A 24758-nucleotide genomic window follows, 5' to 3' on the forward strand; every position below is an offset into this window, starting at 1 on the left:
CTGGCTCTACTGGGATCTCTCCTTCATTATCTGAAGTCCCTCTGATATCCTGATTACTTCCTAGATTCCCCATATGAGAGAAAATATATGGCCCTTCACTCTCTGAGATTAGCTAATCTCACTTAACATAATATTCTCTAGTTCATTCCATTTTCCTACAAATGACATAATTTTTTTTTCTTCTTTACTGCTGAGTGGAACTCAATTTTGTGGATATCCCATAATTTTGTAATCCATTCATCTGTTGATGGACACCTAGGTTGGTTTCATAATTTGGCTATTGTGAATTGTACTGCTATGAACATGGAGATGCATATATTATTGTCGTTCTCTGATTTCAGTTCCTTTAGAAAGATACCCAAAAGCTGTATAGCTGGATAATATGGTGGATCCATTCTCAGTTTTCTGAGGAATCTTCATACTGATCTCCATAGTGGCTAAACTAATTTGCAATTCCACCAACAGGATAGAAGAGTTTCGATTTCTTCACGTCCTTGCCAACATTGTTTTTTAACTTCTTGAGTATTGCCATTCTAATTATGGTTAGACAGAATTTTTGTGTTGTTTTGATTTGCATCTTCCTGATTGCTAATGATGTTGAACAATATTTTTTTCATGTATTCATTGGCTAGTTGTATCTCTTTTTGTGTAAAATATCTATTTAGATCAATTGCCTATTTATTGATTGGGCTATTTTTAATTTTTTTAGTGTAAAGTTTTTAAGTTCTTTGTATATTATAGATATCAGTCCTCTGTCAGAGGGATAACTGGCAAATATATTTCTCTGTTCTATAGGATTTCTGTTTAGAGTCTTGATGATTTCCTTTGATGAACAGAAACTTTTTAATGCCATCTCATTTATTAATTTTTATTTAAATTTTCTGAGCTATGGAATCTTGTTGAGGAAGTTTCTACCTCTGCCTATATGTTGGAGTATTGGATATATGCCCTACTTTAGTAGCTTCAAAGCCTGTGGTCTAATTTCCAGGTCTATGACCCATCTTAACTTGACTCCTGTGTAGAATGAGAGGTAAGTTTTTTTCTTCTAGATCTAGAACACATCATGCCAAACTCTTCTGTCTTTCATTACTTGGGTTGGGAAGTCTAGAGTGATATTTATTATTTTGCCCCTGAATGTCACTTTTCCTTTGTTCTCATTGCTTTTAAGATTATTTTCTTGGCCTCTATTTTAGTCATTTTGATTATTATGTGGTATTGGGAAGCCTATTTTTTATCTTGCCTTGCTGCTGCTCTGAATGTTCCCTGTACATGACTGTCCAAGTCTTTTTATGTTTTGTGAAATTCTCTGATGTTATTTCTAATTCCTTTGGTGTGTGCTTCTAGACCTTAAACAATGCAATTACACAAAAGTTAGGTCATTTCATATTATCCCACCTTTGTTGGATGTTCAAGTTCTGTTGTTGTATTGTCTTCTCTATATTTCGCTGACTGTGCTTTCAGTTTTGAAATCTGAGTTCCAAGAATGATATTCTGTTTTCCATGTGGTCTAGCCTATCAGAGATGGTTTCTATTGTGGTCTTTAATTCATTTATTGACTTCTTCATTTTGCTCAAAGCCTCTTTTTGGTTCTTACTTAGGACCTCAATTTCTCCATTTATATGTTCTTTCATTTCCTGTACACTTCCTCTGATTTAATCTCTGAGGCTTTTGATTGTTAAAAATCAAAATTCTGAATTCTCCTTTTGGCATTTCCTGCAACTCAGTATTAGTAATATCACTTGTTGAGTTGTGGGAATTTATTGTTTCCCTCACTTCTTCATTCTCATGTTTTCAGAGTTGTTGGATTTGTATTTCTGTTGTTTTGGCACTTTTCTCCTCTTTGGGTTTGAGTCCTGTGTCTATTTGTTATCACCTTATAATAAGGCCTATGCTGAGAGTATATATTTGCCTCTAAAAATTTGTCTCATAATTAAACTTTTTTTTTTTTTGGTGGTACTGGGGATGGAACCCTTCTACCTCTGGGCTACACTCCCAGACCTATTTTATATATTTTTTAAATTTGGAAACAGGGTCTCTTAAGCCAGTGAGGCTGGCTTTGAACCCACATGATCCTCCTGTCTCTGCCTCCCAAGAGTGGGGATTACAAGTGTGTGCCACCATGCCCAGCTTATAATCAAACTTTTGAATATGTCCCCCCAGAGCCTCTTTAACAAGATATAGTTCTTAGTGCAAGCAAATAGTAGTTTCTGATTGGGTACAGGTCACTGTGCTCTCCAGGCCCAAACTCCATAGGGCTAGCGACTATTATGTACTGTCCAGAGCCTGCTGCCTGCTGGTTGGGATTTATTGCTCCACAATAAATCCCAACTGCTGCTCTGCTGATTATGAGCCCAGAAAACTACAGAGTGATGACCTCTGGTCTCTGTGACCAGTGGGCCTAGGCTCAGCTGGGCCAGCAATTGCTATGTTCTGAGCTTGTGGCCTAGCTCTCTGAGTTTTGATGGCCCAGGGACACTGCCACTGATCTGCTGGTTATGATCACATGGAGCACTGTCAATCATTGGCATGGATGCATGCCAGATATGAACTCTGCTGGCAGAAAGAGTGTTGAGTTTTAGCTACAGCTGTGATCATGTGAACCCCTTCAAGCCCTTGGTCTCCCTGCTTTCAGTGCCCAGCTCTGGCAGGGGGAGATCATACTATTCTGAACCTAGAGCTTGAGGGCTCAGTTATTTAACCTCTGGCCTCTGCATTGGTGCTTACAGCACCTGAACACAGCCAAGCATGAGATTACCACTTTCTAAGCCTGCAACTTGCTGGGCTGAGATATTTCACCCCATTGACATCATGGCTGGCCATCCTATGGTGATCACTGAAGACCCTGAAAGGGCATGATGAACGATGGATTCTAGGTCCCTCCAGCCCAAATGTCTCTAGAGGCTGTCTGCTAATTCCCATTTCTGCTGTGTCTGACTATAGCCCCCACCCTCACCTCCACAGGAGTGATTTGCAAACTCACAGACCCCCGTGAGTCTGTTTGTTGCCACACAAGTCCCCGTGGCCACCCAGAGCAGTCTCCCACTGGGACAGTTTGTTAACTCATGGACGTAACACACACTGCATGGGTCTCTGTAGGCAGAGATAAGTTTAGCTGTAGCTGCAAGGTCTAGCTGGGCCATCTGGGTAGTCAGGTCTTTATTCAGTATGGAGAGAAAAGTATTTTGATTATGGTCTGTAGTCACTGGTTTGACAAAGTTCTGCTACTTCTTCCTTGTTGGATTTGGTTTCTTCCAGTCCTCTGCTTTCTCTGTTGCCTTTGGTTCCACTGTGTTTCCACTATCATAGTTCTATTGAGTTTTAGGTGCTTTTCTTCCCTAGCCAAGAAGCAGTCTTCTTGCTCGCTAAGTTCCTAGTCTTTGAGCATCTGAAACACTCTGTCTTCCTCTATTCTGCCATTGTTTCCACTTTTTTCTTGATGTTTTCAATGAAAGTAATTCGCACTCAGCAGAATTGGTACTTTGAATTTTGGCCATTTTGTGGGCAAGTAACAGGGTGCCTGGAACACTCCTGGAGTGCTGTGCAGTGGCAACAGCAGTAGCCAGCCCCATGGTTACTTGGCCTCAAGGGGAACCTCTCACACTCGATAGTGTGCTGTGGTGCCAACTTGAACTCTTGGTAGGTTAGGTGTAGCAGTGCTTTTATGACCTATGATTTTTCCAATTTATGGTAGATTTATCTAAATATAACCCATATAAAGACAAGGAGCATCAATGCAGTGGTTATAGCCAATAGTGGGAATTCATAGGAAGGAACTGGTGAGAGGCAGAGGAGTATACAGTTCATCTGTCTTTAATGGGGCTGAGGGGTGGCTTGCTTGGATTTCTTTAAAGGCACTCTAGTTTTTTTTTCCCCAATATCACTCTTCCTCCAAATCTATCATATTCTTCCCATCAATAAAGAGTTACTATTTAACGGTATCTCCTGAGTGTCTACACTCACAAAGTACCTTTCCTTCATTAGACACTCAGGAAACTATCTTCTGGTACAAGTTCTGCACTTCTTATTTTTCCCCAGCTCTACTTTATTTTTTATTTTGACAGCAATATATATATATATATATATATATATATATATATATATATATTAGTGCATTGTATTTATACATCATAATGGGGTAAAAAACTTGCATAGACATAAATGCACACAACACCCAGCCAGTCCCCACCCAGTCCATACCTCCCCCTCCCCATCTCTCCCCCCATGCTGGGTTTAGTGGTTGACTTCGATATGAGTAAGTATATCATGTGCTGCACTTCTGACTACTCCTTTATGGTCATTAAATATTTTTTTGGTGGTACTGGGGTTCCTAGAAGCCCTTCTACCTCCAGGTTACACTCCCAGACCTATTTTATATTTTTTATTTTTGGAAACAGGGTCTCTTAAGCCAGAGCGGTTGGCTTCGAACACGCGTGATCCTCCTGTCTCCACCTCCTGAGCATGGGGATTACAAGCATGCACCACCATGCCCGGCTTATTAAATATTTTTACATGAAGAAATCCCTTGTTCCTTCTTGTGATTAGACTGTAAGTCTCTTTAGATCAGAGCTAGGTATAGTTCAGCTGTGTCTCTAGGGTCCAGCCCCAGCTTGGGGAGGAAAGTAGATATAAATGGATGAATACAGAGGGGGCAGAAGGCCTCTGTAGTGAGGCTGGGCAGAAGACCTCAGGACAGGAAAAAAAAAAAGCTATTTGCATGCATTCTGTGTGGTTGGGGGAGGTAAACAGGAAAACGAGAGACTGATGGAAGCCAGGGAATCAGGGCCCCCGAGCATCCCACAGGTAATCACTCAAATTAAGAATCGAAAGTCATCAGTTCTCCACAACTTGATTCTGACCAATCTTAAAAGGACAAATAGAAGCCCTCAGTAAGCCAGGCATGGTGGCGCATGCTTGTAATCCCAGCATTTGGGAGGCTGAGAGAGGAGGATCGCGGTTTGCGGACAGCCTCTGCTACTTAGTGAGGCACTCCGCAACTTAGTGAGACCCTGTTTCAAAATAAAGAATAAAAAATAGGGCAGGGGGTGTATCTTGGAAGTAGAATGCCCCTGGGTTCTATTCCCAGACCTGCAAAAAAGAGAAGAATCCCTCAGTAAAGCAGTAAAGTTTAAAAGCTCATTTCCTAAGAGATTTGAGGTTACTCTCTTTCTGGGACCCATCTCTTTGTGGAGGGGGAGCTACTTGTCTTCTTTTTCGACTTAAAAGAAATTTTCATATTTTTATACCATTTACTAGTCCTTGGACTCCATTCATCAAAATCTACTGGATAAGAACCCTAAAAATCCACTGGACAAGAGCCCCCATTTCAGCAGGGCAAAAAGTCCACTGGACAAGAACCCCCATTTCAATAGGGTATCAGCAATGGGCATGGAAGAAAAGGTAAGCCTGTCAGAAACTCAGAAGCAGAACAAGGAGATGTGGGTGACTTGGTGGCCATGACACTGTGTGAGAGCCACAGATGGTCATGAAGCTGTGGGTGAGAAGAACCAGAGGCAAATTCCAAAGAGGTAGTTAAAAGTATTCTGCTTTAGGATAGGGGTGTGACTTACTGGTACAGTGCATACTTAGCATGTTCAAAGCCCTGAATCTGTTCTCAGAACCACACATGCACACAAATACACACAGACACATACGTACACTGGCAAACACATATGAAGTTCAGCTCTTCTTAGCTCAAAAATCAGCTCCAGGGCCATGTTCCTATCCAGATTTTGCTTGTGATCCTGCCCTAATCCAGTCCCGGAGAGTTTAGGTTCTGTCTAAATGCAGGCAATCATGCTTAATAGAAGCCTCCAGTGGGAAGAAAATTGCTTCCATTTCTTAATGCATCTGATGCTGACCTTCGCCCCAGTGGGCAAAGCAAGCCCCTTGGTGGTCCCATTGTCTCACCATTTTGTGGTCAATGAATTGATCCCGGAGTTGTTTGTAGAACAGCCTGCTGGCCACACATGGGGAGGGGGCTAAAAAGAGGGAAGGGGGAGCATGTTTTACACCAATGAAGAGCTCCTCCAACAGTCTGCTTTTTCTCTCAAGCACCATAAAAGGCTACATTTAACCATCCTAGAAATACTGAGTTTGTGGCATTCCCTACAAATACAGAGTCTGTTCCAGGAGAGAAAGTGAGCCGGCAGCCAAACCAGAATAAACCTTCCACATACACCGTGTTTCAGGAGTTGCATGGGAGTTTACCAATAGGGTTCATATCATCCTCACAAGATAGCAATTCTTAGCTAGATTCTCAGATAAGAGCAAGTAACTTGACCAAGGTCAGAGAACTCATGAAATGACATTGCAAGAATTCAACCCTGCAGCCTGGGCTTTCCTTACCAACTCATGATGACTGATGATAAAAATGGTTCCATCTTTCTCATTTCCAATATCTATCCCAGGGATCTCCATATTTTTCAGACTGTGGTGGTTTACCTTGGAACTTAGCAGCAACTCCACAGAACTCCATAGTTCTCTTTTTAAACTAAGTTAATATAACACAAATGTTTATTCTGTGGTTTGTTGTTTCTTTCTCCCTTTTCCCTTCTTCCTCTCTCTTCCTTTTCTTCCTTTTCTTTTCTTCCCTCTTCTAAACCTCTCCCCAAAATAATCAATCCTAAATACTCACATTGGTCATTGGGTCTTTACTGTGCCTGCTCTTGTGAAAAATTTTATTTATCATGTTGCTATAAGGAGATAGAGGCAATATTGATTAAACTTTATGCAATTCTTTACAATGGATAACCATACTCTTAAGATAACAAATAGCCATTATCATAGCTAGCATTTGTAAGGTACTGAACGCATCACTTCACATATATTATCTAACATGATCTTTGTAACAATCTTGTCAGTCCAGGAGTCTTCTGTTTCTTCCTTGTACAAATGTAAAGACTGAGGCACAGAAAGTGAAGTCAACTAAGAAAACTCACATAGCCAGTGAGAGGCAGAAAGGATTCTGAACTCTTGATATTGTATTCTGTTTCCTATTAGCATAGATTTTTACTTTTCTTCTTTTTCTTTCTTCCACTCATTCTTTTCTTTCTTTTTTTCCTTCTCTTCTTCCTCCTCTTCCTCTTCTTCCTCTTCCCCTCCTTCTCCTTCTTGTTTTGGGGATTGAACCCAGGGACATTCTTTCTCTGAGATATAACCTCAGTCCTTGTATTTTTTTATTTTTAAACAGGGTCTTGTTTAGTTGCTTAGGATATCACTAAGCTAGCCTTGAACTTGCAATTCTCCTATCTCAGCACCCCAAGTACTAGAACTACAGGCATGTGACACCATGCCAGCTAGTATCAATTTTTAGACAGGTGGATGGACTAATATTCATGCCAAATTGGTATATAAATGCAATTTTATATTCTATTTTAAACTTCCTCTAAAATGAGCATTTCCCCATATTATGTAATGTTCTTAGATAAAATGATTTTCCATGCCTTTGTGTTATATGGATGAATCACAACCTACTTGCTTCTCTGTTGTTGAGCCTTTAAGATATTCCTTTTCTTTCTCTTCCCTTTTGCTTCTACAAATAGCCAAACCTGATATTTATTTATTTCTCCTTTACTTTCTTTCTCCCTTTCTTTCTTTCTCTCTCCCTTTCTTTCTTTCTTTCTTTCTTTCTTTCTTTCTTTCTTTCTTTCTTTCTTTTGGATCTGGGGATGGATTCCAGGGGCATTTGACCTCCAAACTACACTCCCTGCCCTATTTTTTTTTTATTCTTTACTTTGAAACATGGTCTCACTAAGTTGCAGAGGGCCTCACTAAGTAGCTGAAGCTGGCCACGAACCATGATCCTCCCATCTCAGCCTCCCAAATGCTAGTATTACAAGCATGTGCCACCATACCCGGCCTAATATATCTTTATACTTTCATCTTTGTCAATTCTTAAAATTAGTACTTTAGAATATTCTTATATTGGGTATTATTAGATCAAAAGCTATAATTATTTATAATATTTTGAAAATAACTTTAATTTCTTTACATATGAAGTTGTACCAAATTATATTCCTATCTAACTTACATAAATGCCAATTCCATCACTTCCTATGCTTTTGAGTATTTTTAATCATTTTAATTTTTTTTTTTTTTGGTGGTGGTACTGGAGGTGGAACCCAGAGGCTTTCTACCTCCAGGCTATACTCCCAGACCCATTTTATATTTTATTTGGAAACAGGGTCTCACTTAAGTTGCTGAGTACTAGATAAGCCAGCTATTTGTACTCCTTTGATTTCCTTTTCTTGCCTTATTGCTCTGGCTAGAGTCTTAAGTACTATATTAAAGAGAAGGGGCAAAACCATACACTGAAAAAAAGATAGCCTGTTCAACCAATGGTGTTGGCAAAACTGGTTAACCATATGCAGAAAATTGGAAATGAATCCCACTTTCTCACCCTGCAAAAGAGCCAATTCAAGATGGATCAAAGACTTCAAAATTAGGCCAGAGACTTTGAGGCTCCTTGAAGAGGGCATGGGTCCAACACTGCAACACATAGGTACAGATAAAAACTTTCTCAACAAGACTACAAAGGCACAACAAACTAAAAGGCGAATCAATACATAGGACTGCATGAAACTGAAGAGCTTCTGTACAGCAAAGGAAACTGTCAAGAACCTCAATCGAGAGCCAACGGAATGGGAGAGATTCTCACCACCTACTCCTCTGATAGAGGACTAATATCTAGAATATACAGAGAACTCAAGAAACTCAACACTAAAAAACAAATAGTCCAATCAAAAAATGGGCAAGTGAACTAAATAGACATTTCATGAAAGAAGAAATTCAAATGGCCAATAAATGCATGAAAAAATGCTCAACATCATTGGCAATCAGAGAGATTCAAATCAAAACTACCCTGAGATTTCACCTTACCCCAACTAGAATGGCAACCATTCAAAATACAAACAACAACAAATGCTGGCGAGGATGTGGAGAAGTGGAAACTCTAAAACATTGTTGGCGGGATTGCAAATTAGTGCAACCACTTTGGAAAACAGTATGGAAAATCCTCAGAAGAATGGGAACAAATTTACCATTTGATCCAGCAATACCACTTCTGTGTATCTACCCAAAAGAAAGGAAACCAAACTACCAAACTAATGCATGTGTATCTATGTTCATAGCTGCACAATTCACCATAGCCAAACTATAGAACCAGCCAAGATGTCCATCAAAAGATGAATGAACTACAAAACTGTGTAATATGTACACAATGGAATTTTACTCAGCCATAAAAACAACACAATTGCAGCATTTACAGGGAAATGGATGGATCTTGAGGACATTATGCTAAGCGAGATTAGTCAGTCACAAAATGTAAGGATTCGGATGCTTTCCCTAATATGTGGAAACTAAGGTGAAAGGGGTCATAGGAGGAACTCCAGGTGAAAAATGAGATCCTAGAGAGGAGCAAATAAGGCAACCTAACTATGGGGATGGGAGGGGGGCGGAGAAGGAAACTCTTTAAAGGGCACAATGTACTTATTCATATCATAGTCAACCACTAAGCCAAGCATGAGAGGGAGGGATGGGGAGGGAGTGGGGTAGGGACTGGGTGGGGGCTGGCTGGGTAATGTGTGCATTTATGTCTATACAAGTTTTTTGCTTCATTATGATGTATAAATACAATGCACCAATAAAAGTAAAAAATAAAATAACAAACAAACAAGTAAACAAAAACATTGCTATAGTGACCATGGAGCAACAAGGAGATAAAGCCTCTCATTCAGGTCCCTGGGGACTACCTCAAGTAGAGCCCTTTTACTAATACTTCTTGGTAATGTCCTGTGATTAAGAAATAAAATCTTTTTGGACTAAGCCACTGAGTTTTGCCAGTTACTTCTCTGTAGTATGACCTAGCCTATCCTGATCTCTGTGTATGCCCAATTCATTACCATATTTTTCCTTCTATTCTGGGATATGCCAATGCTCCAAATGATTGCCTCTGCATCAGCCTAGGTCCCAGCCTGTGAGCCAGGTACCCTAATTACTATATAGTGTACACAGATGACAGATATTGTTACTAAGATTACCAGTTTAAATATAGGACACGTAGTTGTGTGTGTGTGTGTGTGTGTGTGTGTGTGTGTGTGTGTGTGTGTGTTACCGGGGATTGAGTCCAAGGGATTCTACATTGGAGCTACACCTCCAGAACCTTTTTATGTTTTTATTTTTTGTTATGTAATGGGGTTTCACTATGTTGCTGGCTAACCTGAAACCTGTGATCATCCTGTCTCAGCCTTCCAATCACTAGGTTTACAGGGGCATGCCACCAGATGCCTAATTACATTTGAATGTAAGATAAATAATTAAGTATTTTTCATAATAAGTATACTCCATGCGATATTTGGGAGGTTCTTATACTAAAAAGTGATTTGTTTATCTGATACTAAAACTTATTTTTCAACTCTTTTATCATCTCAAAATGTCTTTGGAATCCATAAATGACCATTTCACTAAGTCACAAGATTTTCCTTTAAGACCTATTATTTGTTACTCCACTATCTTCAGGCATTTCATGTTGCAAAGACATCTAAGACCATTTGACTTTTATTCTTGTCAGATATATTTGTTTCTAAAAGTGAAACATTCCACTAGGACATGTTTCAGCACTGTTGTTTTGTTTAGTTTTCAATGAGCTCTTCACTTTGTATTATCAGCTCAGGGAAGTTTCTCTTATTATGTGCTTGATTAATGTGTCTTCACATTTCATCCTGTTTCTTCATCAGGAAGAAGTCTTTGTGCTTTAGAATTCCAACTTCATACGCTATCCATCATATTTTCTTTTTGTCATTGTTTTTATCTCTTTTTATTTTGTTTCTGTATCATAAGAACATTTTTACAGTACCTTCCACATCACTGACTCAGTTTTCTACAGTGTCAAGTCTGTCCTTTATAGTTTCTAATGTAGGTTTTAATTCTGCTATGGGGTTTTGGTTTCCCATGTTCAGCCACTTCTCCCTCAGCTGATTAGTGTCTAAACATCTTAGACTCTATTTTTATTTCATAAATTCCTTATGTTCTTGAATTTTATTATAATTACAAATCAAATGTATTCCAAACTTTACTTCTATTTTTTATCTTGGAGACATATGCTCATTTCCTACATCTTGAACATAATTACAATGTTTTGTGCTTTTAAAAATCACATTATACGTTTACTGCTCTCTCTTAACTCTTCTTTGATAAAGTTACCATCTTTCCATGTCTAAATTTTACCAGTTAATAGTGTGGATGGGTACTTCTGTGGTCTCCTTCTTAGCCTACTTATCTATAGAAATTGTGTATCAGATCTTGATCTTAAAGACTCATTAATGTACTCCATCATTAGCCAAAGAAATGCTTATCTAGTAGGCACTGCTGTCCTGAAAATCAATCATCACCCAACTACCTGGTCAGCTGGTTCTGTAGAGCAGAGTTATTCTGAGATAATGTGGAGCCATTTGCAATTTTCTCTTACCAGAAAGAGTATATGAGAAAGGTTACAGCTGAGAGTATGTTTCTAGCATTGGTTAAGAGGTACACACAAACATTCAATGCATTTGTCTTTTTCACTTCTGTAACACTCCTGAAAACAGATCTGACTCTCTAACGCATCCCAATGTGCTGGCAGCCATGCTCAATCTCACAGAGTAACCAGGAAATTCTCTTCAATATCTACTTTTTAAGATATTTCAGTAAGTATAAAACCAGGGACTCATTTTTCTCTAAATTCTCTGTTTTCCCTATGCCCAGCTATGATGCCAACCAATGTCACTATAGCATCAGTCAAACCTGCTTGCAACCTGTACCTGACTTTATTTCTTTTTTGACACCAGCAACTGTGCCCTGAGTGTCACTGCTGAATGTGTGTAGAGGAGAGTATATGAATGGCTCCCTTCTTGTTCGGAAGAGACTATGAATTTGACATGCAAATAGATAATGTTGAAAATTGCCAGGGTCGGGGTGGCAGAGTCTCTCATGAGAACTGTAGTTCCTCAGTCTTCCTCCTTGACTGCAAAGGGAACTGTCCTGGGTGTGAACAATGGCCCCTTAAGGGCAGTAAAGACACTGGTAAGGAAAGGATAGTATGATACACACTCTGGATGCTGTGTAGAAGTCGCCACAGGCAAGGAGCTACCACTGATGACAGAGATGTCAGTTCTGTTCTGACAAATGTCTTCCTAGTTTAAGTTTGCCAGACTCCTCTTGTTTGGGTGACAGGTGGTTAGAATTGTTATTTTGTGTTCACCACGTCCACAGAAGAGGGGAAGGGAGGGAGCAGACACAGATAGATACAACCCCTCTGACCCTCAATTTGTATTAGTCACAAAAGGAGGTGAAGTAAGCACATGTAACTTGCAGACCATTGCAAAGATTAGATGAAATAACATTTCCAAAGCCCTTGGCTGAATGTCCTGAATATAGTAGATGCTCCAAATATGTTAATTATTATGACGTCTTCTCTTGTTTTAAAAGAGCTGTGCATGTGTGTGTCTTCTCATTTCTTCTAGACTGGACTTTCTATTTTGACATCCTCCTGTATTTTCCTACAGTAGCTTACTTAGTTCCTATAACATATCAGGAGAACTTAGAAGCAAGTTGTTGGTGAAATGCATGAGTGTTTCAGTAAACGAATGAATGAGTGTTCCTTTTAAGAAGACTAGAATCAGAAACTAGTTGCCACTTTTCTTTAGCAAATTGGCATTTAAGAGAGAGGAAGCCAGAGGTCTCAGTGGTACTGAGCAGTGTGTTATAATCTATTCATTTTAGATCATTTTTTTCACTAAAATGGATGTGTCACAAATTTAGGGCTTGCATTTACAGTATGTTGCATTCTCTACTCTGGCACACTGTGGGGATTGAGAAGCTATGTTATGAATAGAGAGTCAAGAAGGTAGAGCAGCTGTACCTTAATTTTGGTGATAGCTGGGTTGTACTGCACAGCATCTCCCCACTCTTGCATCAGGTCGGCCGTGGGCAGCTCTTTGTATGCCAGTGTGGTAATGTGCTCACTTGCTCCTCCTCGTACAAGGACCACCAAGTCCTCCACAATGGTGCTCCTCTTATTTCTGTCTGAAATGGGCATTAGGAGCTGGCATGTCATCAGACTATTCACTTTTATACTTTGAACTCATTGCAGTTCAACCAACAATTTGGTTATCAGAATATTCACTGAGCTCACTTGGGAGATGTGGCAGATATTCCTGTCTGCAAAAGTCACGGGGCACGGGGTAAAAAGGAAAGCTCACCCAATCACAGGTAACACAAGGAGAGAATAGGTCAAAGAAGGGATAGTTATCTTAGGCATCTACAGGTGCCAGTCACTGAGTTGGTATGAAGACAACAGATGATATATACGTAGACAATAGATGATAGAAATCAAATAGACACTAGATTGGTAAATAGATAGATGGATGATAGAGGGACATATAATAGAAGGAGGGAGGAAGGAAAGAAAATCTCTTCTGCTAGAAAGCCTGCCATAATGGCCCAGGCTGCATATAACCTTGTCATCGCTTCTTTCCTTGTTGGCTTACTTCATGCAAGTACTGTGAGAATAGAAATTCAATATTATTCATTTTCCTATGCCAAGTATACAGTAGGAGATTGGTAGATGTTACTGGGTGGATTTATACTGTAATTAAAGTGTTTTAGAATCCAGTGCTTATCACAAAGAGAGATTGGGACCAGAAACTCCAGAAGATAAAAGATGAAAAGCCTACAAGTCCCACACCCTTGCCTCTCACCTTGGATTTCATTCAGAAGGCCCGCACATTTTTTTTCCGACACACCCAGCTTGACATAGATCTTTTTAATGGCACCACCAATTTGGAAACCATTTTGGGCACAGGCATGAACATCACTAAGAGAATAATCTGAAAGAAGCAAAAAGTGAGGTCCATGAGACCCAACAGGTAACTCACTCTGTCCCTTTTACTGTGATTGACTCTAGAGGCCTAACCATTCCTGACCTCACAGGACCTTTGAATCCCTATTGGGTTCAAATAAATGGGTCACCACCCTGATGATAAGAAATATAGGCAGCTACAGACACAAAGCAAAGACTTCTTAGAGATCAAACTCAACTTCCTCTTTCATCCTCCTCCCAAGACTCTCTGAGGATTTTTACCTTTCAAAGAGAGAAAAAATAGAGTCATTTTCTAAAATGTTGACTATCAGGTATCTAATGATCAAATACAGTGAGCACAGAGGTTTCTGTGTTTTCCCTGACTTACCTTTTTCTAATTTTTGATATAGCAGAAAATATGTGTTATTAATAAATTGAGGTAATATATAAAGTAACTGGCATTGTACCTGGCTAAGCAACTTCCCTTCTTTCTTCTTCATTTCTTCAAATTATTTACTACTTTGTTTTTCCCTGGTTCTCCCCAAGGCATCCTCTACCCTGGTCTTGATGAAATCTCTGCTGACTTACAGAAGCAAACTTTGGTATTATATTGTAGCTGGTACAGGGGGAAAAGAACAACTTTGACTACTAGGGTTTCCCACAATATTGGTATAGATCAATTTTTTCCAAAACATATTTTTGAAAATGAATCCCATGAGTCATTAGGAGGTACTAACAAGAAAAGGATCATCTGTGGTCTGGTAAGTGTAGCAAATTTTTCATCAAAAGAGGTGGAGTGATCATCTATTCCAGTACATGGTGAAACTCCAAGAATAGGTTTAGTTATCTATTTCCCTAGTGTGTGATTACAGAGGCTTTCTGTAGGAAGCAGTTTTAGGAGCCATGCAAACCAATTTTGAAACCACTGTTAAGGAGAAAGGTACCCAAACTTTGGCAAGAATGAGGTCACATTGACATAAGTTTACATTACATACCATGGGTCCTCTTAAAAGTACAGTGGATTTATAACTAATCCCTGACTTTGTCACTATAATCTATGTGACAAAGGCCCTATTGTAGGGCAGAACACTGGGTTGGAAAGCATAACTCATAACTGAGACCTGTGGTTGATGAGAGTTGGAAAGACTTAGGTTATCTGTATGGAGGCTAGATCACAGGTGTGGATGGCATGGGGTTGCATATTAATTTAGAGACAATGGTAACAATCTCAGACCTAGGTAATAAATGTGTGGCTTATGGACCAGTAGCATCAGTATAATCTCCAAGCTTGTTGGAAATGTTGACTTGTGGGTCTCACCTCGAATCTACTGAATTAGAACCAACTTCTTCCAAAATAGGCCTTTAATTCACATGCACATTACATTTGAATGTGAAACACTCACTGATCATAGAGTAAGTCATACTATTACCATAATGGTCATAGAAAAAAATAGAGCAGAAAACTTGGAGGCAGAGCTGATAAAACTTGCTATTAGATTGGGTGGAAAGAAAAATAATTCAGGCTGACTCCTAAGTTTTTGGCCTAAACCAGGTTGGACGGTGGAACCATTTCTGAGATTTGAATAGCAGTAAGAGAAATATATTTGGGGAAAGACAAAAAAGTTCTCTTTGTGGTTTGTTAAGTTTGTGATATTCAAATCAAGATATGGTATAGCCAGATCATATAGTGGATCTATTCCCAGTTTTCTAAGAAATCTTCACACTGATCTCCATCACAACTGAACAAGTTTGCACTCCCACCAACAGTGTAAAAGACTTCCTATTTTCCCACATCCTCGGATTTTTTGTTATTTGACTTCTTTATGCTTGCCACTCTGATTAGGTTAGATGTAATCTCAATGTAGTTTTGATTTGCATCTCCCTGATGGCTAATGATGTTGAACATTTTTTCATATATCTATTGGCCATTTGATTCTCTTCTTTTGTGAAGTGTCTTTATTTTAGTTGCTCATTTCTTAATTGGGTTATTTGTTTTGCTAGTGTAGAGTCTTGAGCTCTTTTTATATTCTGGATATCAGCCCTTTATCAGAGTGGCAGCTGGTAAAGATCTTCTCCCATTCTATAGGCTTTCTCTTTAGATTCTTGATGGTTTCATACCCATGTTCATAGCAGCCTAATTTGCAATAGCCAAAATATTAAGCCAATCTAGGTCTCCATCAGCAGACTAATAGATTGCAAAATTTTAGGAAATATACACAATATACACAGCAATAAAGAAGAACACGATCATGTTATTCACAAGAAGATGGAAAGACCTGGAGAACATTATGTTAAGTGAGATTAGCCAAGCACAGAAAGAGAAGGAACGTATGTTTTCTCTAATATGATCAAGTTAGGGAGTAATCAGGATACCAGAGATATTCCAGATAATGAGCGGGAAACCTCAGCAGAGCCAGAAAGGAGGGGAAGAGGAGAAAGAAGGCTGAGGTTAACCAATAAAAAAGCTACATTTTAATATGTTTATACATGTGAATAGGGGGTCACCAAGTGCTGTGTGAATATATGCCATTGTCAACATGATCCACATTATGATGTGAGACTACAGTGCACCAATAAAATTACAAAAACTTGAGATATAAAGGAGGCATTTCAACATAAGCTATTGGGTTCAGTGAAAATATCCAGAATGCATATATAAATAGGGATTACCTGCATATTGAAGGCATTTAAAGCCATGAGATTGGATGTGATTGGATAGATAGTGTAAGTGGAGAAAAGGGGATGGCCCAGACAGAGGGCTAGGCTGGAAAGACTGACATTACAAATTAAAAAGAAGAAGAATCTGCAAATGTCACTATGAAGGTGTAGCCAGGTAGGTAGAAGGAAACTGAAAGTGTATCTCAGGACTTCGTCTTAACCACTAGGATGAGACATTCCATCACCTCATCACTCACAAGTGTCCTTCAGGTAAGCCACAGTCCTTGGGTACTGTACCTCCTCTCTGCATGGCCTCTTTGTTCATAATGAGTGTGTATTCATAAATGCCTCCAAGTACAGCCTCTGTGATATAGTGGGTCCCAAAATCTCGAAAGAGATCTCTGTATTCCCCATAGCTGTACTCCAGGGGCAGCCGCTTGACTCTCTGAAGAAATTCATAATGGAGCATGAGGCTTCTGGGCTTCAGCTTGTAACGTGCTACTTCAAGGTCAGAGCGTGCATGCAGAAACTTGCTTTTCTAAATGAAATATCAACATGGGAAAAACAGACATTTAAAGTTAAGAATCTGAAATGACAGGATGAACTTTCTAAATACCATTTGACACTCTTGGCCCAGGGTCACCACTCTTATGATTCTTTTAGGATATTTGAGAGAAGACATACTCTTTGACAAGTTCTCAGTTGTAGTAAATATTATGATTTCCTTGTCAGCATGGAAGAGCTTGCTCTTAAATACTTACATTAGCAAGTGAGGAGTTTGAAGGGAAACCAGGGAACACGCAGGGCAGAGCACAGCTGGGGTGTACAGTGCTGCTCTGAATGGAACAGAGCTAGCTAACTCCCAAGAGCAACTTGTTTGCTTATGTTTCTTAAAATCTGTAAAGAAAAGCCACCCCAAAAGGAGCAAAAGTGGTGCTTTAGGAAAGCTAGGTAAGGTAGTGTGTGGCAGAAGTCAGCAGGTACAGCCTGAATGCTAAATCGGGTACTTATAAAAAATAGCAAATAAATATAAGCAAATAAATGATACTATAATGAATCCACATCCACTCATTTGTATATTGTCTATGGTAGTCGTCACACTGCCATGGCAGATCTGAGGAGTTGCAACAGAGACACTAGGGTCCTGTCAAACCCAAAAACAAAACCTACTATCTGGTTCTTTACAGAAAAAAAGTTTGATGTCCCCTGGAATAGACTGATTGTTGACAATGCCAGAAAAATATAAGCATCAGGTGGCAGTAGTGCCACCTGTGATGAGAGGTTCCTACTCAGATACAGGCAGGAAAACTATATTTGGTCTATGAGGAAGGGTAGGAAATGTCTGTGAGGGGCATTCTCCTCCAATCCTAAGGCCCTGCATGTTCCCCTATTCTGTTTCCTGACTTTCTCTCACAGCATTCTGGTCCTGCCCAGTGGCTCGTGACTCTTCCTTCTCCCCTACCCTGCCTACCCCGCAGTCACTAGGTTCTCTGTTCATGGCTTCTCCATGTCTTTTTAGTCACATCTCCTCCTCTTGGGTTTTTGAAATTTGTCAAAATAAAAAAATGGAGTGGATGTGTAAACTCTAACAATATATAAATGAATAAAATAAAGCTGGGAGGTTATGCGAGAAGGGTTCATATGCATGATTGCCTGATAAAAGCAACTATTGCAAAAGACTGCCAGAATCACAACCTCATATAAAAAATCACAACCTCACTGCAACTTTACACACACACACAAAAAAAAATACTCCGCCAAGGACCTTTGTCCTGCAATTGTTTGCTCCACTTTGGCCTGGTGACATCTTGTTATTTATCTTCATGGCTAGAGATTTTTGTTTCAAAATATCATATTTAAGTAATCCTGCTCATTATAGCCTTTTAAAACTTGCCTTTTTCTCAACCTCCTTGAATACCCATATAGTTGACCATGGAATGTATACTCCATTGCTCTGTAATCCCCAAATATGTATCATTATTCTTTGGAGAATCTCTCTCTGATTGTTGTTTGGGTTGACATATTATAATAAAAGCCTCCCCGCTGATCTCCCTTCTTTCTTTAGCCTGCTTTCAATGGACCAATCAGAGATGACATCCAAAAGCTAATATGGTGTTATAATGACACTCCTTGGGTTTAAGACAAACCCCTGTTTGGCTCACTTATCGCTTCAGAATAAAAATTAGCTCCCTTTCTTTGAATATGGGACCTTCACAAGTTGTCCCCCAACAGCATCACCGGCTTCATCTGCCACAACACTGAAGTTCTAATGAAGTTTCATTTTCCACTGACTGCAGTGTACATCAGCACTCAGCCAAATCTTCACTGCTTCCCAAATATGCTCTTTCCTTTCATGGCCTAATTGTTTAAATCCTGTTCTTTCTGCCTGAAATGCTCTTTCCTCCCTTTTATGGCCGACACATGCCATACCCATTGTGACTGTCCTACTTGACACCACCTGAGTGTCCCAGACACTCCTCTGAGATTGCACTCAGCTCATATTTCTCTTGTAGCATATGACATGCTGAATTACAGCTGGTAAACAATTAAGAATGATTTATCTGCTTACATGTTTACCACTCCTACTAGACCATGAACAGAAAGGAAAGAACAATATATTCCATAAAGACCTAGAAGAGTTAGAAGGTATCCAATGCAAAGAAGTGTTAAATGTTTAAGGAGATAGACATTCTAGTTGCCATGACTGTATCATTACACATTGTATACTTGTACCAGATTATCATACCATATCCCATAAATGTAAAAAGCTCAAAATGTAATAATATAATTTTGAACAAGGGAAAAAGATTTGTCTCTAGGTATCAAGTCTCTAGTGCAGTGCCTGGCAGTGTTAGTATGCTCTAAGTGGCACTTTGAATTGGGAAGGTGAGGGGGAAGGGAGAGAGAATAGCAGAAAAAGAGAGAGTCAATGGATGGCACCCTTTCTTCCCCTCCTAGGAAGTGTCATTGAGTTAGTTCTATCCTTTCTTGCTACATCCAGTCTTGAACACCTACTAAGTGCCATTCTTGACTAAAGATGAAAGAAACAGCCTGTCCCCTAGAAACTCACAGCCTAGGAGCTGAGGAAAGAGAAGCAAAGGTAATCACAATCTAATTAATGTTGACTCCCCATTTCTTACTGGTTAATATATTGGCAGCAGAGATCTTTCTAAGCCTATCACCATTTCTTTCTTCTCATATGAATCATTGTCATATTTCAGACTTGATCTCATTCATATCCCCCTTTGTTTAATTTTTTATGCCCATGTAGAAAACTCTCAGTGGCTAGAGAATAAAATATACTTTCATTAACCTGAAGTTCAAGTTTCCCCAGATCTGCCTGTCACTCGCTTCTCTAACAATCATATTCTATTGCTTCCCTCTCCAATTGCTCTTCTTCTACCAAATCACTGGGCATTACCCTTTACCTTCAGAAATAGCATAGAAAACTCTCTTTGGCAGCAAATGTACATGACAGGCAGACCATTTAGTAGGAAAAAGCAAGATATGAAAGGCCTTGAGCTAATTAAGATATAATCGCTAATTAAGGTGTAATCAAAGGGTACAAAATATTAGAGAGCAATACTGAATGGCTGGGTAACCAGATGTGGACAGGAAGCAGAAGCGAGAGCCAAATATGATTCCGCATCTCTTAGGCTGGAAAAGTAGAGGGAAAGAATTCCACCAAAGTAGACTGAAAAGGGAGAGGAAATGGTTCTGGAGTATGATCAAGGCATTCAGGTGTGGTGCTCAGAAGAGGGACAGGGCAGGTCTGGAGCCTAACAGAAGAAGAGATGCAGTGATGAAGGCTCATGACTGAAAAGGCGGAGGTGAGTAGCAGAATCACCCATGATGATAATAGGTAAAAAGGGAAAATGATGACCATGAATTAAATAAAGGCTAGGTGAGAACTATTAAATTCAGGAAGAAAGTTGATAAAGAAGATAAAAAAAAAGCAGAAGAAAAAAAGAGTAAAGGTACAACCAACTCTACCAAAAATGCCCCAAGAGGTCAGAGTTAAGAGGTTGTGAGTGACATTTTAGAGATAAATTTTAGCTGAGTGTCTGGAGGAAAGTCAAGCTGTGGAGGTTTGAAGTTTCCGGAGGCATCTTGGTCTAGCAAAGCTACATTTTAAGCTTATTGAAAACTAAAAGAAGAGCCTTAAGATCTATAGAATGCTGTCTTTACTTGGCCCCTCTAAAAAGTGATTGCAACACAGCTATTATTTTATAAAAAGATTTTCAAGATAACAGAAATTTTATTGGTTGTTAGGATTAGGAGTAATGCACAGGACAGACATATCTTGAGCATGAAATTTCAATTAAATACATATAAATTCAAAGGCAACAAAAGGGTACTTACAGTATGAGAGAATCGTTTGGTTCTGCTAATATAATGCTTGCCTTGATCACTTTCCTCACTAATGCCAAATTCAAATACACCAGGTATCTTGAAACCAAAGCTAAAACTAGACTTGCTAGTTTTTTTCTCCGTAACACTGTATTCAAAATCCGAGTATGATTCATATTCTGTTAGTACAAATTCATATTTGCCTTGGGTCTAAAGGAAGAGAAAAAATTTTTTTAACTTCCTTTGAATCAAATCAATTCAGTACACATAAGAAAATAGCCACTGTACTCTTATAGGGTGCCAGAGCTGAACTGGATGCTCTGGATACAGAGAAATCAGTTTCAATTTGTGTCTCCACTCCAAGGGCTTTAGATTCAGGAAGAGAGATGGACCTGTTCAATACTGTGGCTGACACCCAGAGGTTGGTGGTTGCTTTGGGTTTTAACTGGCAGAAATGCAAGGGGATGTTCTGGGCTATAGGTTTGGCTCCTGCAAAGGCATAGAGATGGGGATGTTCCAGTAACTGCAATGATGCTTGTGCACTGAATCAGAAGATGCAAGGGTAAGGGAGATGGGCAGGTGTTGCTAAAGAATGTGTTGGCATCAAGTGTGGAAAATTTTGAATTATTTTCTCTGAAATGTGGGCTCAATGTAAAGATGAGCCAACAGAGAGAGTAATGAAGCCTTGGGAAGACCATGCTGAGCCAGCATGGGGGTTGGATTGGAAGGAATGGGTTTGGAGCTACACAAGCCAGTGAGGAGGCTGGATAGTGGTATAGGTGAACACTGATGAATCTGGTCAAAAGCAATGGTAGGGATCGAGTAAAAATGTATTTCTTCATCCACTTGCCTTTGAGAGAACCTAGGAATGCTGCTTGCTCAAAAATCAGTGTTCACTGTCCTTTTCATAGAGGAACAGTAGGGGATACCATCCTGGTGGCCCTGGAGTGACCAGTTACAAGTCATCTCCATTCCTTGCCACAGCTTCTGCACATCTGTGATTCCCTAAGAGGGCAGGACCCTTCTGGAGCCAAGGCAGGAGCAGGAATGACTTGGAGGTCATCTGAAGTAAGGCTGCTGAGATGTGCCCTGTCACTGCCTTCTTTGAGGTGAATGATTCTGAAAAATTAATTATCCTTTCTATTTCTCAGTTTCTCCATACATTAAATAGGCATGACAATCATCCCTCCCCATATTAGGACTGTTTTGAGGATTAAATTTATACAGGCAAACCTACCAGAATGACTGGCATGATATTCAAAACAATGTTGGCTATAGGGAGCAGAGACTTTAAGCACTGTGTCCTGCCCAGGCAAGGATCTATCTTAATGTATACAGCAAGTGGCAGCTCCAGGATCCCCCTTGGAAATAGAGGCTACAGGGATGGAGTGGATATATTTGATGAAGGGTATGTTTGGCCCTATGCTATTTGTTTTTTGGCCAAAAAGTGTTGGAAGTTGAAGAACAGGAAGTAAGAAGGAGGAGGAAGGTAGCAACCTAACTTCCAGAACTGTGCACCCTGGGAGTGGACATTATTACCAACATCCTCTAATACATCCTACTCATTTTACAGATGAGGAAACTGAGGCCCAGGACCAACTGTTTACTCATCTGCTGGAAAGTATGTGTTTATCACAGTAACACAGTCTATCCTGAAGTCACCCTGAGATAGGCTTCTAAGTCCACATCTGAAACATAATACAGTCTTACATCCATGCAGCATTTTATAACTTGAAATGTTTAAAGCTGGGTGTGGTGGTGCACGCTTGTAATCCAAGCATTTGGGAGGCTGAGACGGGATTCGCGGACAGCCTCAGCTACTTAGTGAGTCCCTCTGCAACTCACTGAGACCCAGTTTCAAAATAAAGAATAAAAAAATAGGACAGGGGGTGTATCTCAGAGGTCGAATGCCTCTGGGTTCCATTCCTAGACCCGCAAAAAAAAAAAAATGTTTAGAATTATGCCTGGTTTAATAGGCAAACTCTTAGTAATTATGGTAACACCAAGAACTATCCTGTACCGAGCATACTGAAAAACCACTGTTCAACCAGTGGCTATGCTGAACACTCACATTATTTTACTTAACTCCTCAATGCAGGTAGAACTTTTTTTTTTTTTTTTTTTTTTTTTTTTTTTGGTGGTGATACTACGGTTCCTGGAAGCCCTTCTGCCCCTGGGCTACACTCCCAGACCTATTTTTTAAATATTTTTATTTGGAAACAGGGTCTCTTAAGCTAGCGCACCTGGCTTCGAATCTGAGCCATCCTCCTGTCTTCACCTCCCAAGCGCGGGGATTACAAGTGTGCATCACCACGCCAAGAAGAACTTTTAAAGATAATATAAAAAGAAGAAACCAGAGCACTTCGGGTACTAAATGGTGACAAGTGGATAAGCCACGTAGCATATTTGACTCCAAATCCTATCCTAAGTGTCTTTTCTGTGTGTGTGTGTATGGGGGGGGGGTGTACTGGAGATTAAACCCAGAGTATTCTACTTCTGAACTATACCTCCAGCCCTGTTTATTATTTTTCATTAGGAAACAGGGGCTCACTAGGTTGCTGAAAGTCTTGTTATTCTGCTGAGGCTGTACTCAAATCTGTGATCCTCCTGTCTCAGACTCCCAAGGACTGGGATTATAGTTGTGCACCAGTACGACTGGCTGAAGCTGTCCTATTTTTAGGATAGCTACTGATATTATTGCTATTGTAATCATTGCTACTACAATTATTACTGCTATTTTTGCATATCACAGGTCATCCTAGGCACAAGGTATAGAGGGAGGGGCCACCCACTTTACACATGAAAAATAAAGATGAAAGAAAAAGAGTGACATGTCCAAGGTCATACAGCTCCAGGTCCTCATCTAGTGTTCTCACTGCCCTGCAGCAGCTATGGCAGTCTCTTACCAGTGGGGTGTAGCTTTCCACATTATATGGTTTCCTAAACCTCGTGTTCAGTATATAGTGGGGGGAGCATCCTCCAGCATAATATCTGTGATCAAGAACTGGGCCTTCCATATTGTTTGTGAACAGATTTATCCTGTAATGAAGGCACGGGGCAGGGAAGAAGGCACAAAGGTTAGGATTTCAGGGTGTGAAATATCAGTTGGCAGACCCTGCTGAGTGAATCAGAAAACACCTTGGTTTAGCACTCCAGGTCCTGGGTATCTGGTCAGTCTAGCTTTCCAGGTTCATCTTGGTCTACTCCCAGCCACTCTCATCTTACCCTTCCCATCCTACTCTGCTCCTTCTACAATAGGTGTTTCTTCCTGCAGGGCCTACTCGAACCCCACCGTGGACTTTGATCTGCTGCCCTCACACTCTGTGGACCTGGAGACCACTTAACTTTGTGGAGCCTTAATTTTCTCACCCAGGAGGTTGAGACTATCCTATCTCATAAGGTGGCCCTGAAAGGAACCTAATGATCCCCAGCAAAGAGTCTCTGTTTGATGATAGCCTTTAAGGACTGAAATCTGATGTTTAGGGAGAAGGTGAATTGTGTCCAGGTCCCAAACCTCAGAGCAGGCTCCATGGCTTCCTTGCACAGCTGTGTCCCAGCGTTACTAAGCCAGACCTCTTGTGGCCCAAGGAAGGGCTTCTACAGCCACTTGGATCTATCTTCAGAGAGTAGCTAGAGGAATCCACCTATACTATAGTCTTTTTTTTTTTTTCCAGAAAGGAAAATGAAACACTTCGTTTGAGCTTGCTCCTTTGTTTTTTATTTTATTTCTTATGGGGCTTTTCCATCCACACAGCAAAAAGACAGAAACTTACCCACTGGCCAGACTATCAATTGCCCAGTATTGGTCCGTTTCATGTGGACATTTTTTGTAGATCCTTCTACAGTTTGCCTCATCTGACTGGTCACCACAGTCATTGTCCCCATTGCAAAGAAGTCTGCGGTTCACACACCTCCC

At 40.0% G+C, this 24758-nt stretch overlaps 1 protein-coding gene across 1 annotated transcript in view; it reads right to left on the reverse strand.

Moving 5' to 3' along the window:
- The window catches only part of C8B (complement C8 beta chain), a gene marked incomplete at both ends in the record, with an annotated part of 51357 nt that overhangs the window by 4620 nt on the left and 21979 nt on the right, over nt 1–24758 (reverse strand). The window contains 6 exons of the mRNA XM_080691429.1: nt 12896–13059; nt 13734–13862; nt 16790–17030; nt 20855–21052; nt 23749–23881; nt 24616–24757. Coding sequence (XP_080547555.1) covers nt 12896–13059; nt 13734–13862; nt 16790–17030; nt 20855–21052; nt 23749–23881; nt 24616–24757 — 1007 coding nt within the window. The remainder of the gene's footprint in view (nt 1–12895; nt 13060–13733; nt 13863–16789; nt 17031–20854; nt 21053–23748; nt 23882–24615; nt 24758) is intronic.

Source organism: Muscardinus avellanarius (assembly GCF_963383645.1).
Source record: "Muscardinus avellanarius genome assembly, chromosome: 3".
In the NCBI taxonomy this organism is placed as follows: domain Eukaryota; kingdom Metazoa; phylum Chordata; class Mammalia; order Rodentia; family Gliridae; genus Muscardinus; species Muscardinus avellanarius.